The 20,070-nt window shown below is 39.2% G+C and overlaps 1 protein-coding gene across 1 annotated transcript in view; it reads right to left on the bottom strand.

The window, feature by feature from the left end:
• CASTOR1 (cytosolic arginine sensor for mTORC1 subunit 1) overlaps positions 1 to 20,070 on the bottom strand; it is a 45,921-nt gene that overhangs the window by 15,261 nt on the left and 10,590 nt on the right. The window contains exons 3-4 of the mRNA XM_075213172.1: positions 17,348 to 17,526; positions 6,837 to 6,966 (exon numbers count right to left, since the gene is read on the bottom strand). Coding sequence (XP_075069273.1) covers positions 6,837 to 6,966; positions 17,348 to 17,526 — 309 coding nt within the window. The remainder of the gene's footprint in view (positions 1 to 6,836; positions 6,967 to 17,347; positions 17,527 to 20,070) is intronic.

The raw sequence follows: 20,070 nt of genomic DNA, 5'->3' as shown, positions 1-20,070 counted from the left end.
CAAGAAGAAGACTACTAGTAGTTTACAACAATGGACTGTTAATCTTTCGCAAGGAGAAGCAAGTATGAAAGCTGTCACCCAGGTGCAAAGCAGATCACAGACACCATGGCGACTATGCTAGTATTAGATCTGCGTCCAATATCCACAATTAATGTAGCTGGTTTTAGAAAGTTAATTGAGGTCCTGTGTCCCTGTTACCAAATTCCATCATGACACCATTTTAATAGAAAAGCAATTCCTCATCTCTACCAAAAGGTTCGATAAAATGTAATTATTGGGCTACAAAATGCCATTCTACCCTCTGTACACAACCACAGATATGTGGACAAGCGGAACTGGACAAACTAAAGATTATATGACTGTGACAGCCCACTGGGTTGGTGAATCACCTTCAGCAGCAGCATTGTACCCAACAACGTCAAATTTTTCAGAGGTAGGCTACTTTGTATCACCGATTTCCCTAGGAGGCATACTGCTGACAACCTGTTTGAAAAACTAAGGGGTGTCATTGCAACATGGCTTATCCTGCTTGGACTCTCCTTATGATATGTAATTTCTGATAATGTCACCAATATTGCAATAACATTACAGCTGGGTGAAATACATCACATTTCCTGTTTTGTTCACACAATCAACTAGGTAGTAAAGAGCTTTTTGAAAAATGACAGGGACGAGCAGGAGATGCTGGCTGTGGCCCGAAAAATTTCGGGACATTTTCAGCATTCTGCAACAGCATGTAAGAAATTGCAGCAGCTGCAAGAACAATTTATTTTGCCCTGCCACCAACTGAAGCAAGAGGTGGTAACAAGGTGGAATTCCACACTTTATATGCTTGTGAGGATGGAGGAACAGCAAAAAGCCATCCATGTTTACTCCACGAGCCATGAAATTGGGAATGGTGTTGTGCAACGTGCTGAAACAATTCAAAGTAGTCACCTGTGAAGTGAGTTCAGACACTGCTAGCTTGAGCCAAGTGATTCCTTTAATTTGAGTTTTGGAAAAGCAGCTTGAAAAATTGAAGGCGGAGATGAAACAAAGCAATTATGCCAAGTATGTCAGACTTATAGATCAAGTACTTTATTCGCTTCGCCAGGATCGAAAACTTATCAACATCTTGAAATCGGATCACTACATTTTGACGACTATGCTTGATCCTAGGTTTAAGAGCTATGTCTTTTTTTTATTTCTAACTGCCCTAGATCACAAGAGATGCAATCAGCTCCTGGTGAGCAAGTTGACAGCATAAGTAGTACGTGACACAACGTCGTCCCCTCCTTAAGTTTCTCAGGTTGCTGCTGCTAGTAAAAAAATAAGCTTTTCCAAGAGACCTAGTGGTGATGCAGATGAGTCTGCACAACATTTTGACATTTGGTCTGGTCTAAAAGAATTGACCAAAAATCGTGCAACCTGCCATAACTCCACCTGATCCTACTATCAACATCCAAAGAATCGTGGAGGATTATTTTAATGACAGCGTACAAAATCAGACAGTCCCTTTACAAACTGGGAGGAAAAAAAAAAAGGTAATTTGGAGACCCATGTACAAACTCACTTTGCAATAGCTAAGCTGCCCACCCAGTGTGTAATCGGAAAGAGTTTTTTGCTCAGCCAGAAACCTTGCCAGCGTAGGAGACTACTTCCTAAAAATGAGCAAAAAGAAGTACAAATTGCACAAAGAAGGCCTTTACCGGACTTTACATCAAAGTACAAAGACTTCTGCAATGGTGGATTCCAGTAGGGATGAATTAGTATTGTGTGAGGATGATGTACACACTGATGAAGGCGAGGATAAGGGCGAGGATGATGACAGTGTACATTGCAGGTGGTAGGAGCTAGCTGATGCTGGAATGCTTATTAATATTTTCTGTATAATTGTATGTTGGTAATTTTATGTTTTTCTAAAGTAAAGTTTCACCCTTAATAAAGATGTGTTTTTTTCTTTATAAAAAGGTAAAAGTTTGTTATATTTTTGTTATTTACATTTATGGTACAGAGACTTCTGTAATCGTGGATTCCTGTGGGGATGAATTAATATTGTGTGAGGATAATGTACACACTGATGAGGGTGAGGATGAGGCTGAGAATGATGACATCATCTTGCCATTGTAGAGTTCATTAACATTACTGTTAGCTTAGCTACCTTAAACCCATTGTTAGCTTGTTTTGTGGGAGGCCCAAACAAACCAAGCACTTCAGACACAAAAGTGGTACTCCTTGTCGCTGAAGTGCTTGCTTTGCTAAACTTGCTGCTACTCCTGTTTCTTTGTGAGTCTGTTAAAGCTTTTTAACATATGGGTGGGTGGTCTTGCACCACTTTTCTTTTCTGCCACTGCTTTGTAGCAATGTTACCTAGATTTGCTATGAACTGCTGTGTGTTTGTGTCATTGCTCTGTGTCTTGGCATCCAGCCAGCTCGCTGCAGTCTTTGTCCAAAAGCATATGAAAATAATATTGTGACCTGTGTGGCAGTAAAAATTGACTGCAAATTAGTGTTACTGAGGTTAATCATAATGTAGGAACAAAAAAAAACAAAAAAAGTGCAGACTTATGTGATTTTAGCATATTTTTCTAAAAAAAAAAAAAAAGAAAAAAATACAGATTCAAAACTAAAACACGCAAGGGAAGTTTTGGCAAAAACTAAACACAAACTTAATACAGATCCAAAACCAAAACACGAGGGTCAGTGAACATCTCGAATTCTTATATACTTTAAGGTGTGATTCATCCTCTGCCATGAAACAGAAGTACTCGTTTTATTAAACATTTTTCATTTCCATTCCATTAAATTGTGTTGGCATACTTCGTTGTTTGTTTAAATCCTTACTCACTGGACTTTTTTGTGTTTTGTTTTTTTTTATGTCCCTTCAGACCAATGTTTAGGTTTAAAAGACACTTCAGTCTCACTGGCAATAACTTTCTACTTTTTAGTCTATCCAAGCAAATTTCATATTGTTTTTGGTAGTATATTGGAATCAATGTTTTTATTATTATTATTAAGACTATATTGCCAGGGTGTGGGGGTGGGGGGTGCGTTGAAACAAACCTTTTCCATGATTGTACCAAAACTACTTTTAGTTAATTAGTACATCTCTAGTAGTTTACCAAATTATTTCAGCTTGTACACAGGAGTATAACGGAACTATTTGTGAACAAATGCTGATGGAATTATAAAGGCCCAAAGACAAGAAGGTTTACATTTTAGTTTTAGGAGGAGTGTATATATGGCAAATGTACTAATGAAAAGCATTTCTGTGAAACAAATTCTTACAGTTTGGATAGGAATGTGAGCGGCCAAAACAGAAATTGGGATAACATGTATTTTGGGTGACAATCATGCAAAATGTTTTAGGGTGACATTTTTGGTTGCTGGTACGGGACCTAGGAAATAGCTGAAGGCACTAAATCTTTTCTGAAACGAAGAATATTGAGGAGTATATTCAGGAGATCTAATTTTGGCATGCATCCACACATTAAACAGTTAAGTGTGATACTCTACTAAAAAGTCTAATAAATCAATATAAACTATACATAACTTATACAAAAACACAAAAGGAATGTGTGTCTGTTGCACCACTTTCATAACCTTCACCATAACCCTTGAACCCCATTATGGAAAACTTCATCCAACCCTTAGAAAATAGCAAATGGCTATAAAAATTGGGTTTACCATTGCTTTTACTTTTGTAACACATTAAGTTTGAACATCGGATTTATTTAGTTATATCTTTTTTGTAATCTATGTCACTATATACAATAAAATGTTGAATTTGTACTGGGTCTTCCCTTAGTATTTGGCCTAGTGAAGATTTTGGACCAGAAATGGGGATATGCATTACTCAGGTCAAATGAAGGCAAAATATAGACCAAGATCTACAGCTTACTGCTTCTGCTCATGTAATGATACATGGAATAAAATTATGCTCTACTGTAGATTATAAGGAAGTTACAAATCATTAAGGAATAAGACTCAAGGCTGGGTTTTTACTCCTTGGCAACTTCCAAGTTCCTTATAATTTAAATAATACAGTATATCATATTACTTAGGATTAGTAACCTTATTTTATTTTAATCAGGACTGTTTATTTAAAAATGCCACATTTGTCCATATTAATATTTTTTATTTTATTCTTTTTAAGCTCTTTATTTTCGCACTGTATCAGAGAAAAAAAAACATCAGTACAAAAAAAAATGATCAACAAAAATAAAGGCGAGTAATATAACAGCCCTCTACAGAACAATCAAAAGTGTGGTAGATAATCAGTAATACACCAAACAAAATCACAGCATTAGTGAGCCTAACACAGTGAGAAGGGTTACCTTTCTTTGAATTAGATAAAACACAGTGAACTTTCAATGAAGTAACAAATCGTCAAAGGATTAAAGGGGGATAGAGTAGAGGCAGGAGGGGGAATGGGAGAAGGGTGGGAGAGCATGTAAGAACAGTCCCCGCAAGAGTAGAGGAGTTTTGAGGTTAGGAAACACCATTTACTGGAGTCCCGGGACTTGGAAGCCATGAAGTCTGAACCAGGGTGTCCATGTCTCATGAAATTGGTGGATTCTGTTGATCAGAGGGGAGTAACATCACCAAACGCAGGGCCGATATCCTCTTCAGTAAGTGTGCAGAAAGTTTTAAGATGCGCCATCTGTATGTATATGCTTTAAACAGTTATGCCCACTTGTGTGTCACATGACTCGTTGTTAAATTGTTCTATGATGGAATGAGCTGTGTTGTGTTATTAGTGAAGCGGGTTTCAATATTAGGAGTGCACAGTGGTAAGAGGACGAACACTGGAATGGAAGGAGGAGACAGATTCTGTTAAATACGTTATTTGTACAGTCTTCCATGAGTAGTGCGCGAATCCCTACTTCTGAATAAATGCAACTGTCAAAGACTGGGCTAAAATGTATAATTCTGTATAATGTGAGCTCAGAGATTAAAGTTATTTTGCACAGAAAAGAGGATTTTTATACTTATTTAATTCTTAACGCCCCAAGGAAGGGGAGTCAAACAACCAAAGATCAAACAGCAGAAGTGAGGAAACGCAGTGTCCTCCAGATGGAATTAGAGAAACTGAATTATCGCAAGTATAAAAATCTTCTTTTCTATTTCATCCTATCTGGGGGACTCTGCTACCATGGGAATGTTCTTAAGCAGCCCCCTAAGGGAGGGACCACTCCGACAGCCCGGCACCTAAAGCAATTTGGCCAAAACTGGCATCCGTGTACGCAAAGACATTGAATTGATCAACTTTGGTGAAAGCATGGACTGAGGACCAGGTGGCTGCCCTGAAGAGCTGGTCCGCTGATGCCCCATTTTCCGTAGCCCAAGAAGCCCCCACCAGGCGGCTGGAGTAGGCAATAATGCGATCTGGCACAGGTTGGTTTGCACTGACAGAAGCCTTCTTGATGGTAGATGTGAGCCAACTGGCAAATGTCTGTTTAGATGCTAGCTATCCCGAATATGAGATCAAACAAGAGAATCCAAATCTGGGATGTCCGCTGGACATAGATGTGGAGAGCCCGGCCCACATCCAGGGACTCCATGGGGTTAGGTCCAGAAGATTCAGTGACCTACTTGAATACCAGAGTCACAATTTCTTGATTGATGTGAAGTCCGGAAACCACTTTTGGTTGAAAGAAAGGGACAGTACGAAGTACCGCACGATCATTGTGGAAAATGAGATATAGTTCCCGACATGAAAGGGCCCCAAGCTCTGACACTCTGAGCCGTTGCAATGGCCAGCAAGAATACCACTTTCCATGTCTAGAAGCAAAAATCCGCCGACTACAAGGATTCAAAAAGGGTGGATTTTTAAGCATTTTGAGCACCAAGTTCAAATCTCAAGGTGCACTGGGTGGGTCATACGATGGATGGATATGCAGGACCCCTGCCGAAATGTTTGTGTGTCCGGCATGTTTGCCACGTGCAGGTGGAAAAGCGTGGATAGGGTTGAGGCCTGTACCTTTAGAGGACTCAGGCAGAAGCCCCCATCTAGGCCATTCTGGAGAAAGGAAAGAAATAAGAGAAGGCAAAAGGAAGCCGTGTGGCAAGCCCGACACTCACACCACCTAATGTAGGTGCGCCAGATGCGTTAGTAAATTCAAGCCGAAACGGGTGTTCAAAACCCTGGAAGAGAATCCTCAACAGCCATGCTGTTAGAGCCAGCCCAGGCAGGTCCTGATGACAAGAGGGTCCTTACACAAGACTCTCTCTGCCTTTGATGGTAGCGCCAACTCCTTGGAAACTAAACTGAGGAGCTACAAGTGGCTAGAGATGGGAGGGGTATGTCAGCATGTTACATTAAACATGAATTCTACACTCCCATGGTAGCCGTGTCCCAAAGATAGGATGAAAAGAGAAATGTATATTATTGTCCGAAGCATATTACACATAAGATAATGCACTCTGCTGTAAATTATATGTTACCAATGAGTTCTTTGACCATAATAAAGCACAAGAATGTGGACTGATTTCACAGAAATCTGAGGGGACTTCTAACATGTACAACCATTGATAGTTGCTGGTGTAATATGCCTTATATACACAAGTAATAATAATACAACTAAATATAAACTATATAAAGAGAGCAGTGCACAGAGCAACTGCTTGTGTTTTCTATCAAAAGCACTATCATGTACATCTATATTTGTGAATGTTTCAAAATATTTTACCATATTACTTATTGTACATAAGCATTTGTTATTTGCCTATTTTTCCTATCTACGACCATTCACAATGATGCAAGTTTGACATAATATGAAGCCACACACAATCTTCTACAGTGTAACAATGATTATATATTGATAGAGGTCAGAGACCGCTGACAAGTAACTTACTGTTCTTGGTCTTCAAACCATTGCTGATTTCACTCAGATTCATCGGGACTAAGTCTCCATTCACCTCTCTGTAGATCCTAAGTTCACCCAAAAGTGTGTGGAAAACCATAGGCAGATCCTCATCCCGCACCTTGGAAAATTCAAAGACAGTGTCTCTACTCGGAAATGATCAGTACATTTGGTCCAAATTAACCCTGGCTTATGTTTATATAGTGAATACACACTAAAGGAATGAACACATTAACACTGTTTATAGGTATACTAGTGTGAACATAAATTGAGACTTAATGAGCTCGCCTGCGCTCCGAAGCGAAATAATATATTTCAAGGGCTTGAGCTGTAAGCCTTAAAACGATAAGATCATAAAGTTACAAAAACACAAGCAGTTGGAAGCTCAAGAAATGTAGTATGCAAGCTGCGCTTTTACTTCCCATTATAACCTACGTAAATTTTAGGTTTCCTATCACGCAAGCTTTTAACAGATCAACAAATGTATTACAACTCTACATAGGCAATTATTGTAGAGAGTGACAGTGATTAATGTTAGATAGAGAGATAGTGTGTAGAAAGGAGAGGTCTGAACTGTAGATTTAAAGAAGGCAGATCAGCTCCTATTCATTTGTTAAAACAGTTTATATAAATGCATACAATTATTATGCAACAGAAGATAGGAAAAAAGGGCTAAACCCACAATATATAAAACTGACTGAACTAGCTTGATCTTTAAGGAGCTGCAGAACTCACAGGTATAAGTTTCAATCAAATAACTTTTCTTAAAGAAAATAAGATAGATCACACCTACAGAAAGAGCATAAAAGTTAAGTCAATTGTCAGATTATAATTTTACAGAGCAAAAATATAGTCCACCACAGTTCTAAGGGGGACAAAACACATTGCTGTGTACATTAAATGGCTGTACATAACCTGTCAATACTTAGGTGTTTAAAGGCTAGACTCCGCTTATTTTTCTGAGAACTATGGCTATTTAAAATACTTAAACTTAAAAAGGAACTAATGAATTTCCCTACTTGGCATTGTTACATGAAAGGACATACACGCTTGTATAACAGCTGCATCATTGTCTCCCTGGAGGTCAGGGAAAACCATTTCTTCTGTGCAGACAGCTGTAAGGGCCCCTCACAGCTAGAAGACACACATATCTGGTAGCCAACTGTTAGATACTCTTACAAAAGGAGGAAAGGAGCCAATTAGGGTATTTCTTTAGCAAATACAACCCTTAGGCTCCAAATCTCTGTTTACCAGATATTACAGTAAGGCATGCTGGGACTTTTAGTTCCCAGACAACTTAAAACATATGCATAGATCCCTGAAGGCAGTGATGGTTTTAAAAGCTTTAACATAGGTACTCAGTTGAGAGCAGTCACCATGAATTCACAGAAATCTATTTGTATGTAAATGGTTTAAACAACATTGTGTTTCACACACTAAGATAAGCAAAACAGTCTTCATAGTAATTTAAATTTGTAAGGATACATCTGTAAAACTAATCCTTGGCTGCCAAATACATGCATCTCTGCTGTCAAAAACAATATAAGTTACCTTCTCATTATGCACAATAAATGAGACTTTATGTATAATTGAAGATTATACACACACATCTAGCTTTTCCAATCAAAACCATAATAGCTTGTCCAGTATGATAGGGCATACATATTAAATATGCAACACTGACCCTGTTTACTGGCATCCTAAAATGCACCACAAATAGCACACGTATAAGAGACGATGCAGTCTTTGTACTACCAAATAGGAGTCAATACAATAAAATTTCTATTTAACCAACGTAATAAATGGCCTTGGAGAAACTAGTACATAAGTAGTACAATTTTTAAATGGTTTAGTCTGGCACCCATTGCCCTCTACGTCTTAAGCATAAATGGGAGTTTAACATTTGTGGCGATGGCTTTAATGGAAATTGAGAGGATAAATAACTCCTCCACTGAAAGAGAGCCGACAGATCTATCCTTTATAATAATGCATCTCTTATGAATGTGATGATATAAAAGCAGAATAACCTTCTGACACTACCCATGTCAGAACCTCCTCAAGGGATTCTCAATCTCTTTTGATGTGTATCTGCCGCTTCGCTTTGCACGACACCTGTCGCCTGAGAAACTCTGATGCTAAAGACTTTACACATTACTCTGTCCCGCACCAAAGTTATTCCCGTATGTACATGATTTTTGTAGCCCATTTTCCCACACAGATTACCGGAATATCTCCATTTACTTTGGACAGATCATACAGGTGTCTACATCATCTTTGACCTGAATATACTGGCGTCTCATTCTCGTTGAAGGCCTCTTGACAACTCATTGTTGTTGTCTCCGATGTCCTATCATGAGATTAAGGATGCTATCACAGAATATTTTGAACTTAATGTCAGACATAATAATGCCAGAGGTCCTGTGGGAAACTCACAAGGCTACTATCAGAGGCGGATTGATATGCAAACCTTCAGCTGCAAAGAAGATTGCCTCTCTGGAGATTGTTTCCCTTGAGGAACAGATAGACTCCCTGCTTTCTCGGCACAAGCAAACTCCCTCTCTGGATCTCCTTGCTCCTATGAACACTCTTAAGGGCCAGATCAATGCAATCCTCGCTCGCAAAGCAGCGAAAACTCTGAAAATCCTACAACAAAAATTCTACTATTAGACCGACAAAGCCGACTCAATGCTTGCTGATAAGCGGTGCCAAAAAAGGGCTGTTGGTCCAATCTCTGAGATTAAGAAACCACATTGTAGACAGTCTGTTTAAGACCCTGTGCAGAGCACTCCAGAATTCCATGACTATTATAAAAAATCTTTATAATCTATCAGGCTTGCAGTACTCTGCTGACTCTCTGGAGTATAAAACCAAATCTTTTCTGCCCTCATTTCCAGTACCACAACTCTCTGATGTTGACCGTCTCTTCCCGACTGCGGATATTACACAAAGAGAGACATTATCGGCGGTCAAATCGTTAAATAGTCCTAGCTCCTGGACCCGATGGCCTCACTTTGCGATATTATAAAAAAAAAAAAATTGCCTGCGTCCTCGCCACGACTATAACTGACTTTTTTTTAATAAGACTGGAGCTTCTTTTGATGCTGCAACAAGCTTGGCCTCTGTCGTTGTCATACTAAAGCCAGGTAAAGATTCCGCTTCCTGCTCCAATTATAGACTAATACCATTATTACATATTGAACACAAAACCTATGGGAAAGTATCAGCAACTAGGCCGAATTTTCTTCTCCCCTACTTGGTCCACCCAGATCAGGTAGGGTTTATCCCCGGCTGTCAGGCCTTGGACAATACAATGGGGGTCATTGACCTTGTCCACTCTATTCATGTGCTTAACTGACCATCACCGATTATGGTGCTTGAAGCCATAAAAGCCTTCGATCGTATTTCCTGGACGTTCGTGTCTACAGTGCGGAGGTCAATGGGATTCACCGATAAATTTCTTGACGGACTATAAGCCCTGTATAATCTCCTAGGGCAACGGTACTGGTCAACATAGTAGCCTCTCCTCCTTCTCTTATCTCTAATGGCACACAGCAAGGCTGCCCCCTCTCACCCTTAATTTTCGCATTACTAATTGAGCCTTTAGCTGCAAAGATACGCTCTAATACTGGTATTTCAGGTATTAAATTGGGGAAGACGGACCACAAAATTTCCTTGTATGTAGGCGACATCCTCCTGATCCTATCTGACCAATCCTCTTAATTATCACAGCTTCTTACAGACCTTAATGCTTATAGCCATCTTTCCAGCTAGAAAATGAACCCTCACAAAATGGAAAAACTAGACTTCTATCTAATGGACCCCATTAGAAAATATCTAGCTCAACACTTCCCCTTTAAGTGGCAACAGAGGAAAATTAACTATTTAGGCATCCAAATAACCAAACAATATACTCAGCTCTTTCCAGCTTCCTTCTCTGTTGTCCCTAGTCAAATCCATTCTGGAGATGCACAATCAACACCTCATCGTTTGGATAGTGCATCTAAACTCCGTCAAAATGAAAGTTTTACCTGTTTCTATATCTCTTTCGAGCTCTACCAATTCGGATCCCCCTTACATGTTCAAATTTTTGTAACATTATACATCACAATTTATATGGGGCAAGAACCATCATAGAGTTAGACTCCGCATCCTCCAGAAATCGGTACGGGGTGGGGGCCTGCGAGTTCCTAATTTAAAACACTACTATTTAGCAGTGTAGCTCGCCCAATGTGTATTATGGAACACACCAGGCACCTTTAAAATCTGGACTTTAATCAAGGAGGCGAGCTTGGGCATCTCCTCGGTTTCTTCTCTTCTGTGGCTCCCTCATCTTCACAGTCCGCTTTAAGCCTTACGTTACCCGGTCATTGCACACACACTGGCACTATGGGATCTGGCAAACACGTCTTTCAAGCTTGCTCCAGCTCTTAGTCCGATTATCCCCCTTTTAAATAATGATAAATATCTTCATGATCTTACTACAGATATTTCGTTCCCTACATTTGGAGACTTAAGATTAAGATTCAACATACCCAACAAATATTTCTTTCAATATCTGCAGCTCCAAAATTTTTACTCTACCATCAAACCCTGTTTGAGGGTCAGACCACTGACCTTTTCGAATCACTCTCCGTTAAACAATCTTCAACTAAAGGTCTCATTTCCCTTATATATTGGAACTTAAACCCTCAGATATAAACATGAAGGACCCGCATGAACGAGCATGGAAGGAGGGTCTGGAAGAGACTCTGCCCGATGAGGACTGGAAAGACATACTCTAGCTCTATTTGCGTAAAGACTAAAGAGAACACATATAAACCTATACTGATTGTAGTTAGTTACTACCAAGCTGAACAAAGTTTTCCCTGACTCATCCAGCAGATGCTGGAGGGGTTGCCCAACTGACAGCTCCTTCCTTCACATATGGTGGCAACTTATGGCTAGAGCTTAGAAACTTTTTGACAATCCTTCTGCATCTGGAGTTCCCCCTCTACCCCAGGATCTTCCTCCTGCCAGTTGGGATACTGTCTGCTACTGCACACCAGAATAAACTGTTTAAACATGTAGGGGTATATTTACTAAACTGCAAGTTTGAAAAAGTGGGGATGTTGCCTATAGCAAGCAATCAGATTCTAGCTATCATTTTGTAGAAAGTATTAAATAAATGACAGCTAGAATCTAATTGGTTGCTATAGGCAACATCTCCACTTTTTCAAACCCGCAGTTTAGTAAATATACCCCTTTACCTCAGCTGCCTTATGCCAAATTGCTAAGGACTGGAAGCAGCCTAATGTCCAGATACTTCAATTTATTTCTATATTCTCTGTCGCTTACATTATTGTCTGATCATATTGCTCCTGCTATGATAGTCTTACATTTAATAACATTTTTTGCAACTATTCCTATGAGTGTTTTTATATTTCAGATCTTTTTTTAACTGTTTTCTGTTGTGATACACTGAACTTTGCACAAATAAAGTTGATTTAAAAAAAAAATAAAAAAAAAATGAAACAGAATAACCATAATATGTGGAAGTATGTTAAAGTTTAGAAAAAAATACAACTAGGTCAATTTGTTAAACATCCACCACTTATAGACTCCCTTTCATGAAAAACATTTTTGGATGGCCTTGACAGAGAACTAGTTTGATAATATGACACAGACATAAATAGTAGTTGGGACTGAAGTTAGAGACCACAACAAAGGCCCCACAGCCTACACAGGACAAGGGAGGAGAGATTTTTTTTATTGAATCCAGAGTGGACAACAAGTGCATCAGTTTGGCTTCTCTTGATCCTTTGACATATGCAGTGACTAATACCACCGCTGCCTTTAATGCATGCCCATTTTATGAATTTGAGAACTCATTGCCCAAATAGAAGGGAACAGTTGTTCTTGAAAGCCTGGACAAGTCTTTACATGGCACATAAATAAGGAAAAGTAGTAGAATAGGTGTGGTAGATTCAGAATAATGCCGTTGCCATGGTCATACAAGTCAGTTGTCAAGGAATCAACAAAAGAAAAAAAAAAAGTTTACTCCATGATCGGATGAGCCTGTCCAATTAAGTGTTGTATTTGGAAAAAATATCTAATATCTGTGGCCGATTCGGTTATAAACATCTGCTGAATTGATACCAACATACATAGCACATCCTTATCTGAAACTGAAGCAACTGGAAATAGATATGCTCTTGGCTGCAGCTTTTGTATACAGGTGCATTCAAAGCTAACCTGCCATATAACTGTTAATGCTTAATCATAGTTTCAGGCTGTTTCATGCATATGACTATGTCCGAGACCAAAATTGGAGCCCATGTATTGGGGGGAGAGGGGGGAAAAGTGGGCATGCTTAGAATCACCAAGTGCAGTGCTTATGTCCTTTATGGTGCTGCACCCCTGGAATCTGTCTGCAATACAATTACTGAAATACCAGTCACTGATGCCCAACTAATAGAGTCCAACTTAAGTCCACAACTGTAACTGATTTGTAGTACAGAGTGATGTCTCAAATATATACAATAATGTTTTAACAAGTTCTCTTGCTGGGGAAGCAGTCAGCCACCAGGAAGCAATTCCTGGCACCCTCCTAGGTGAAAACTCCCTGGCCAGAGTAGGGGTAATAGTAGGGTCAGAGCTTACATCAATGCTTCCATTATGCATTGTTTGCAATGCATCATTGATTAATTTAAGTGCCTACACCTGATCACTCCCCAGGACGTAAATCTGGCACCTATGTATTTTCATAGTTACAAGATTTTTACTTATTTTCTTTTAAAAGAAATGGTGATGTAACAGCAGTGGCTCCTTCAGCATGCTGCGCCTCCAGGCCAACACCCAGTCAGTCCATGCTTTGAGAAAGTACAGAGGAAGAGGCTTAATACCCTCTTTCTCTACATCAAATTTATGAAGAGAAAAAAAGCAGACAAATACACCAGGAATGGGGCCTTGGTGCAGATAAGATAAAGGGCCTTATTCATTAAGGAAAGTTAAGCATGTACGTTTTCTTACTCAAGTTTTCTGGACAAAACCATTTTGCAATGCAAGGGGTGCAAATGAGTTTATTTTGCACATAAGATAAATACTGGTTGTTTTTTCATGTAGCACACAAATACTTGATAGCTTGTACACTGAAATTTAAAGTTGATCTAGGACTTGTCCTACCCCAATTATAAATCTGCTATTACATTTTAAATTTAGTCCAATGCAATATGGTTTTGCCTTACTTACTTTTGCTTAACTTTCCTTAATGAATTAGGCCCATAGTGAGCAAGTGTAGAAGCAATCCTTTCATCTAAACTGGGTAGGATTGGGCACCTGGTGAGAGATGTTTGTGATATCAAACACACCTGTATATAAAACAAACTACATACATCCAACTTGATTTTTTAAACACCCAACCATCTGTGGTTGGTAAGGAGCAGCAACCACCCGTTTAGTTTTGTGGGGGGTTTTTTAATAAGTTAAATAAGGGGCAGCATGGTGGCTAAGTGGTTAGCACTTCTGCCTTACAACACTGGGGTCATGAGTTCAATTCCCAGCCATGTGAGGAGTTTGTATGTTCTCCCCGTGTTTGCGTGGGTTTCCTCCGGGTGCTCCGGTTTCCTCCCACTCTCCAAAAACATACTGGTAGGTTAATTGGCTGCTAACAAATTGACCTGTGTCTGTGTTTATTTATATAACGCCACTGATTGCGCAGCGCTGTACAGAGAACTCATTCACATCAGTCCCTGCCCCATTGGGGCTTACAGTCTAAATTCCCAGACACACCGACAGACAGACAGGGGTCAATTTTTGATAGCAGCCAATTAACCTACCAGTATGTTTTTGAAGTGTGGGAGGAAACCGGAGAACCCGGAGGAAATCCACGCAAACACAGGGAGAACATACAAACTATGACCTACCACCGTGCTGCCCACCACCTGGAGACAAGGTCAGAGATGTAAGGAGGAGAAGTGTTGGTAAGGGCTTTGTAAATGAGGGAAAGGAACTTTAACTGAATTCTGAAACGGATAGGGAGCCAATTAAGCAATTTAGGAAGGCCAGTGTAAAGGTTGCAATAGTCAAGACGAGAAATGATGATTGAATGCACCAGGATTTTGGTTAATGCCCGAGAGAGGAAGGGACAGATTTTGTAATGTTAGGGAGGAGGAAGTGGCAAGATTTAGTGAGGGACTGAATATAAGGGGTAAAGTCAAGGGCGTCAAAGGTGACAGAATATAGAGTTATGTTGTCAACGAAGATGGAGATACTGAGAGGGATAGTAACATTGACAGATGGAACGATGATGAGCTCGGATTTGGAGATATTGAGTTTGAGGGAGCACTGTAAAATCCAGCTAGTTATAGCCGAGATACAGCTAGATACTAGGAGTAATAAGGCTGAAAGAGGTCAGGGGAGGAAAGATAGATTTGTGTGTCATCAGCATAGAGGTGGTACTGGAGGCTAAAGGATTGAATAAGTTCACCGAGAGAGGTTATGTAGAGAGAGAAGAGCAGAGTGCCAAGGACAGATTCTTGGGAGACTCCAATAGAAAGAGGGAGAGGGGGTAGAGGGAACGTCGTAAGCAGACACGCTACAAAAGCGGCCAGAGAGGTAGAAGGTAAACCAGGAGAGAGCTGTTTTGCTGAGACCTAGGGAGTGAAGGGTGGTGTGGAGAAGAGAATGATCTAGGATGTCGAAAGCAGCAGAGGTTGAGGAGTACAGAAGGGAGAAGTGATCCTTTGACTTAGCTGAGTGTAAGTCGTTTGTTACTTTAGTGAGGGCAGATTCAGTTGAGTGAATGGGACAGACTAACTATGATCAGCCCTCTCTTTAGCAGGGGAGATCCAACACAGAGCAGCTTTAATTTAAACTTTGTGGTTCCTGTGTCACATTTTTACCAAAAGTTATTGGCAGACATCCTGGTTATATGCAAGTGCAAACGGTGGGTGTAGTAGGGGAGGGACCCCAGGAAAGTACTATCACAAGCTTTATTTGCTTTACTATTAGAACATGTTATTTTCAAACTTTGAAGTTGCAATTTTATTTTAGCAGCAATCATAGTCCACTGTTTAGGGCTTACAATCAGTTCATACTCTCAATAGCTATAAATAGGCCATAGCTATAATTAGTATAGCATAATATAATTATACTTAGAAGCTGCACATTGAAGGGACTATGCCATATGCAGCCAGTAATGACCTACAATTTCATTGGAGATATTTGTGAACCAAAGTTTTGATGGCAGTGATTTGTAGTCAACTCCAATACTACCACTAATTTGTCTACACTGAAGTGCTACACTTGAGATGGACCGTGGTACAGTTCAGAAATATGATTATTACTCTTCTTCCAGAAATGGACACTGCACATCCCCTCCCTGCTTCAGTTCCTTGCAGAGGTCAGGTTACACTGTACATTTTTTTTTGAGAGGGAGCTCTGGAAGAAGATGCAGACTCTCTGTCTGACTATGAATCAGGAAACACTTTCCCTTTCTAGTAGTGTAACAATATAAATGGGAAAAAACACACAACACACCGCATTCCGTTCTAAGTACTACAAAAGAGACAGCCAGAACTTAAAAAGAAGATAAGGGTAGCGCTGCAAGTTCCAATCCAATCGGATCAGATACAATATATAAATAAAACATGCCATATGATGGAGACCAGTTTAATTTAAAATAAAAATACTGCTAGAATGTGTATTTACTTTCAATTGATATATTTTACAGTTATACTTATTTTCTAATGCTTATATTTCATAGGATTATATAGTATATATAGCAATTAAGTGGTGTTTTACCTTATGCAAAGTGCCATACTTGTGTTTTAAGGTTTTTTTTTCTATAATTAACCTACTACACCCAAAATATGCTAATATAGGTATAACTTACTGAAAAGACCCAAAAAACGCATGCAAAAATATCATATTTCCATATGCAGATCCGTGCACATCTCCAGCTGTACCCAGCTCCACATCAGCAGCTGGTTTCCGATAAGTCATCAGCAGCAGCAGTGTGTATTTGCACCTGCCATATAGAAAATAGTCTGCTCCTGACAGGCATATATGCATCTCCTTGTTGGTCTGCAGCATTTGTGTGAACATATCTTTACTGTACTCAGCCTACGTTTGCACACCCCTTCTCTCTACAGTCATAAGGAGGTGCAAGTACCAGACATGCACAAGTCTGCATTGGTGCATTTGTGCACATGTGCTGTGCAAACTAGGGTAAGTTCAACTCAACATCAGGCCCTCTTTCCCTAAACGGTCCTCTTCATTCAGTTTGTAACAGCACTCCTTAGTGACTGTAGGAGAAGGAGCTCAGTAATCATAACTATATCCACTACATAATTACCAGGCTTTGCAAATTATTTACTTTTTAGTTTTGTGTTTTTTTCATTTGAGCACTGGTCTGTAGCATGTGATGTCCATAGGTGGCAAAAACACCAAGAAGATGCTTTTGTCCAAAAGTGCCACTGGCCAGTAACCCTATGATGAACGCAGTTTACAGCGAGGTCTCTTACCAGAATATAATCTGTCTGGTAGGTGGAGAGCATCAGCACAGACACATTATGCTCAGCCAGGGGAGCAATCACAGACTTTGCAATCTTTGTAACACCTCCAGTCTGTATTCCATTGGACAGCACGTTTAGGACCCTCCATGTGTTCTCCGCCACGTGCAGGAAATCGGACTGTGGGAGCTCTGTCAAAAACAATTTCACATTAAAAGCATAACACTAAAACTAGAATATTATGCTTTAGGCTTTTAAAATGCTAATCGTGCATTGCTTACCTTTTTTAGTTAGGGTCATAATTACAGCCTTTGCGGATTAGAAGCTGTATGTTGAGTAAGGTTGTCTACTTAAAAACACTTTTTGAAATTCCCACAAATGAAATCGGACAGTTAACTGCTAGCGTGCGTTTTTGTATATTGCTTGTAGGAGATGGAAAAGTCCACGTTTCAGACAATGCAGCTTTGGCATTATATAGTAATAAGTTATAAGGCTTTGTGATAGGAAAGCCACTGCACATTAAAATCACACCCAATGTACTTGTATTTTAGAGGAGTTTCTCAAGTGCTCCAAAATAGAACATTTATGCAAAATGGCACATTTTACAAGAGGTATTTAAATCAGCAATCCCATGAAAAAAATAGGTGCGTTTCTTTTATGCAAATCAATGAGGCAGGCGAGAAGAAGAATGTTGGAATTTACTATTTCCTCTTATTTTTTGTCTTCTGACTGCTATTAATGATTTCAGATTCTGCACTACCATGGCAACCACAGTCACACAGCACATGATGTAGAGAGCAGAGAGGCTTTGTAACACCCTTCTGAGATCTGTCTGCATTATAACATTCTCCTTCCCAACCTCTGCCATCATATGACATGTTGAGAGCTGTAAGATCTGTGTAGCATACTGAAAGTGTCTGTCAGCCATTTTTGTTAGCTAACCAGAGAACTTTTAAAAAAGGAGATAATGATTTGAAGGAAGATAGCTAAGAAAAATCAGATGCATGCTTAAAAAAAAAAAAAAAAAAAAAAAAAGGTACTTAACTTGGTATTTAAAGAAAAAAAAAAATCTATGTGGGATTGTTACTTTAATTACACATCAAGCTGCTTTGAGGGAGATTTTGCAACCTAATTTTGAACAATGGATAACTGGATATATTTTTCCAAGCAGAAATTGCTCTAAAGAGAACAAACAACTGTTTATTAACAATATACACAAAAGCCACTGGCGCAAAAGTGAGACTTGAATGTTAAAAAGTGGTATGATAAAGATGGAAGAATCAAAGAGACAGTTAAAGAGACAGAAATAGAAATGTGAAAACTGTATTATAGACAGCTAAAAATTACATACAAACAATATCCAGTGCACTGGTACATATCAAGGATTATCAAAATGACCAATCATGAATCAAAAACATATAAATGTTCATACAAAGTGTATGTATTTACATACACTTTGTATGAACGAGCTCGTTTTTTACATTTATTCCAACAAGTACCATCTGCGCATGTGCGACCATACAGAAGACTGACGTGTATAGCATACTGGACAGTACGAGCAAAGCGGAACATTAACATCGAACACCAGCATACCACTGGTAAGATCTTCTTCTAATATACTATTGACAGAGGGGATATACTGTATTGGACATTTTTAGCCAATAGGCGGAATACCGCCACTGCCACTGTACTGAACAACCAGCCAATAGGCGGGATACCGCCACTGAATGCCGGCACATTATTGGTACTGTCCCCGTTTAACATACTACCAACAGATCGTGTGGACGAGTGATTTCTGTCCTACTTTTATATCTTTCTGGATGACATTTGTTTTATGCTAGCCAGAGCATTATCGATCAAGATACAACTGCGCTGTTGCGCTATTCATTGCAAGCAAGTGTCTGTTTAATTTTATCTGGTCTATATAGGCCATTCCTTGGAATGTTTTTATATCAATTAATGGAGTGACTACCTTTATGTCCATAGAGAATTTTCTCTCATTATCCAAATCTTTTTTTGATGTAAACGGCACAAGGTGTTGCTACCTAATTGCATGCACTCTGATTCAACAGGATTGCTTGCCACAGCTAGGTTGTAGCTGTTTAATCAGTCAACCAACATTTATATGTTTTTGATTCATGATTGGTCATTTTGATAATCCTTGATATGTACCAGTGCACTAGATATTGTTTGTATGTAATTTTTAGCTGTCTATAATACAGTTTTCACATTTCTATTTCTGTCTCTTTAACTGTCTCTTTGATTCTTCCATCTTTATCATACCACTTTTTAACATTCAAGTCTCACTTTTCCGCCAGTGGCTTTTGTGTATATTGTGATTTGTAGGGGTGGGACTTCCCCTGCCACTCTGAGCAGCATTGTAGACTTTTTCTAGAGTCGCACCATTTGAACTGTTGTTTATATAACTGTTAATTAACATTTGAAGACTAGAATATTGCAGAAATGACAAACTTGACAAAGACAGACAGTTGGCATCCATCTCAGAAGGCTACAATGAGCACTTCATTTAAAAAAAACAGTATAATCCTTGTCTTTCTTTAAGGACAAAATATTTATGACAAATCCAAAAGTTAATGACTAAATAGAGACAGGACAAATGAGTGAAGTAAAACTTAACAGGGTGTATAACCAAATATTCAGTCTAGAGTTTATCTTTTGTGCAGCAGAGGGGAATGACTGTGACCTGTACAAATAGTGTGAAGCATAAAGCAGAG

This window comes from Mixophyes fleayi, chromosome 1 (assembly GCF_038048845.1).
Source record: "Mixophyes fleayi isolate aMixFle1 chromosome 1, aMixFle1.hap1, whole genome shotgun sequence".
NCBI classification, from domain to species: domain Eukaryota; kingdom Metazoa; phylum Chordata; class Amphibia; order Anura; family Limnodynastidae; genus Mixophyes; species Mixophyes fleayi.
The sequence above is the reverse complement of the archived record's forward strand: the minus strand, read 5'-3'. Positions and strand labels throughout refer to the sequence as shown.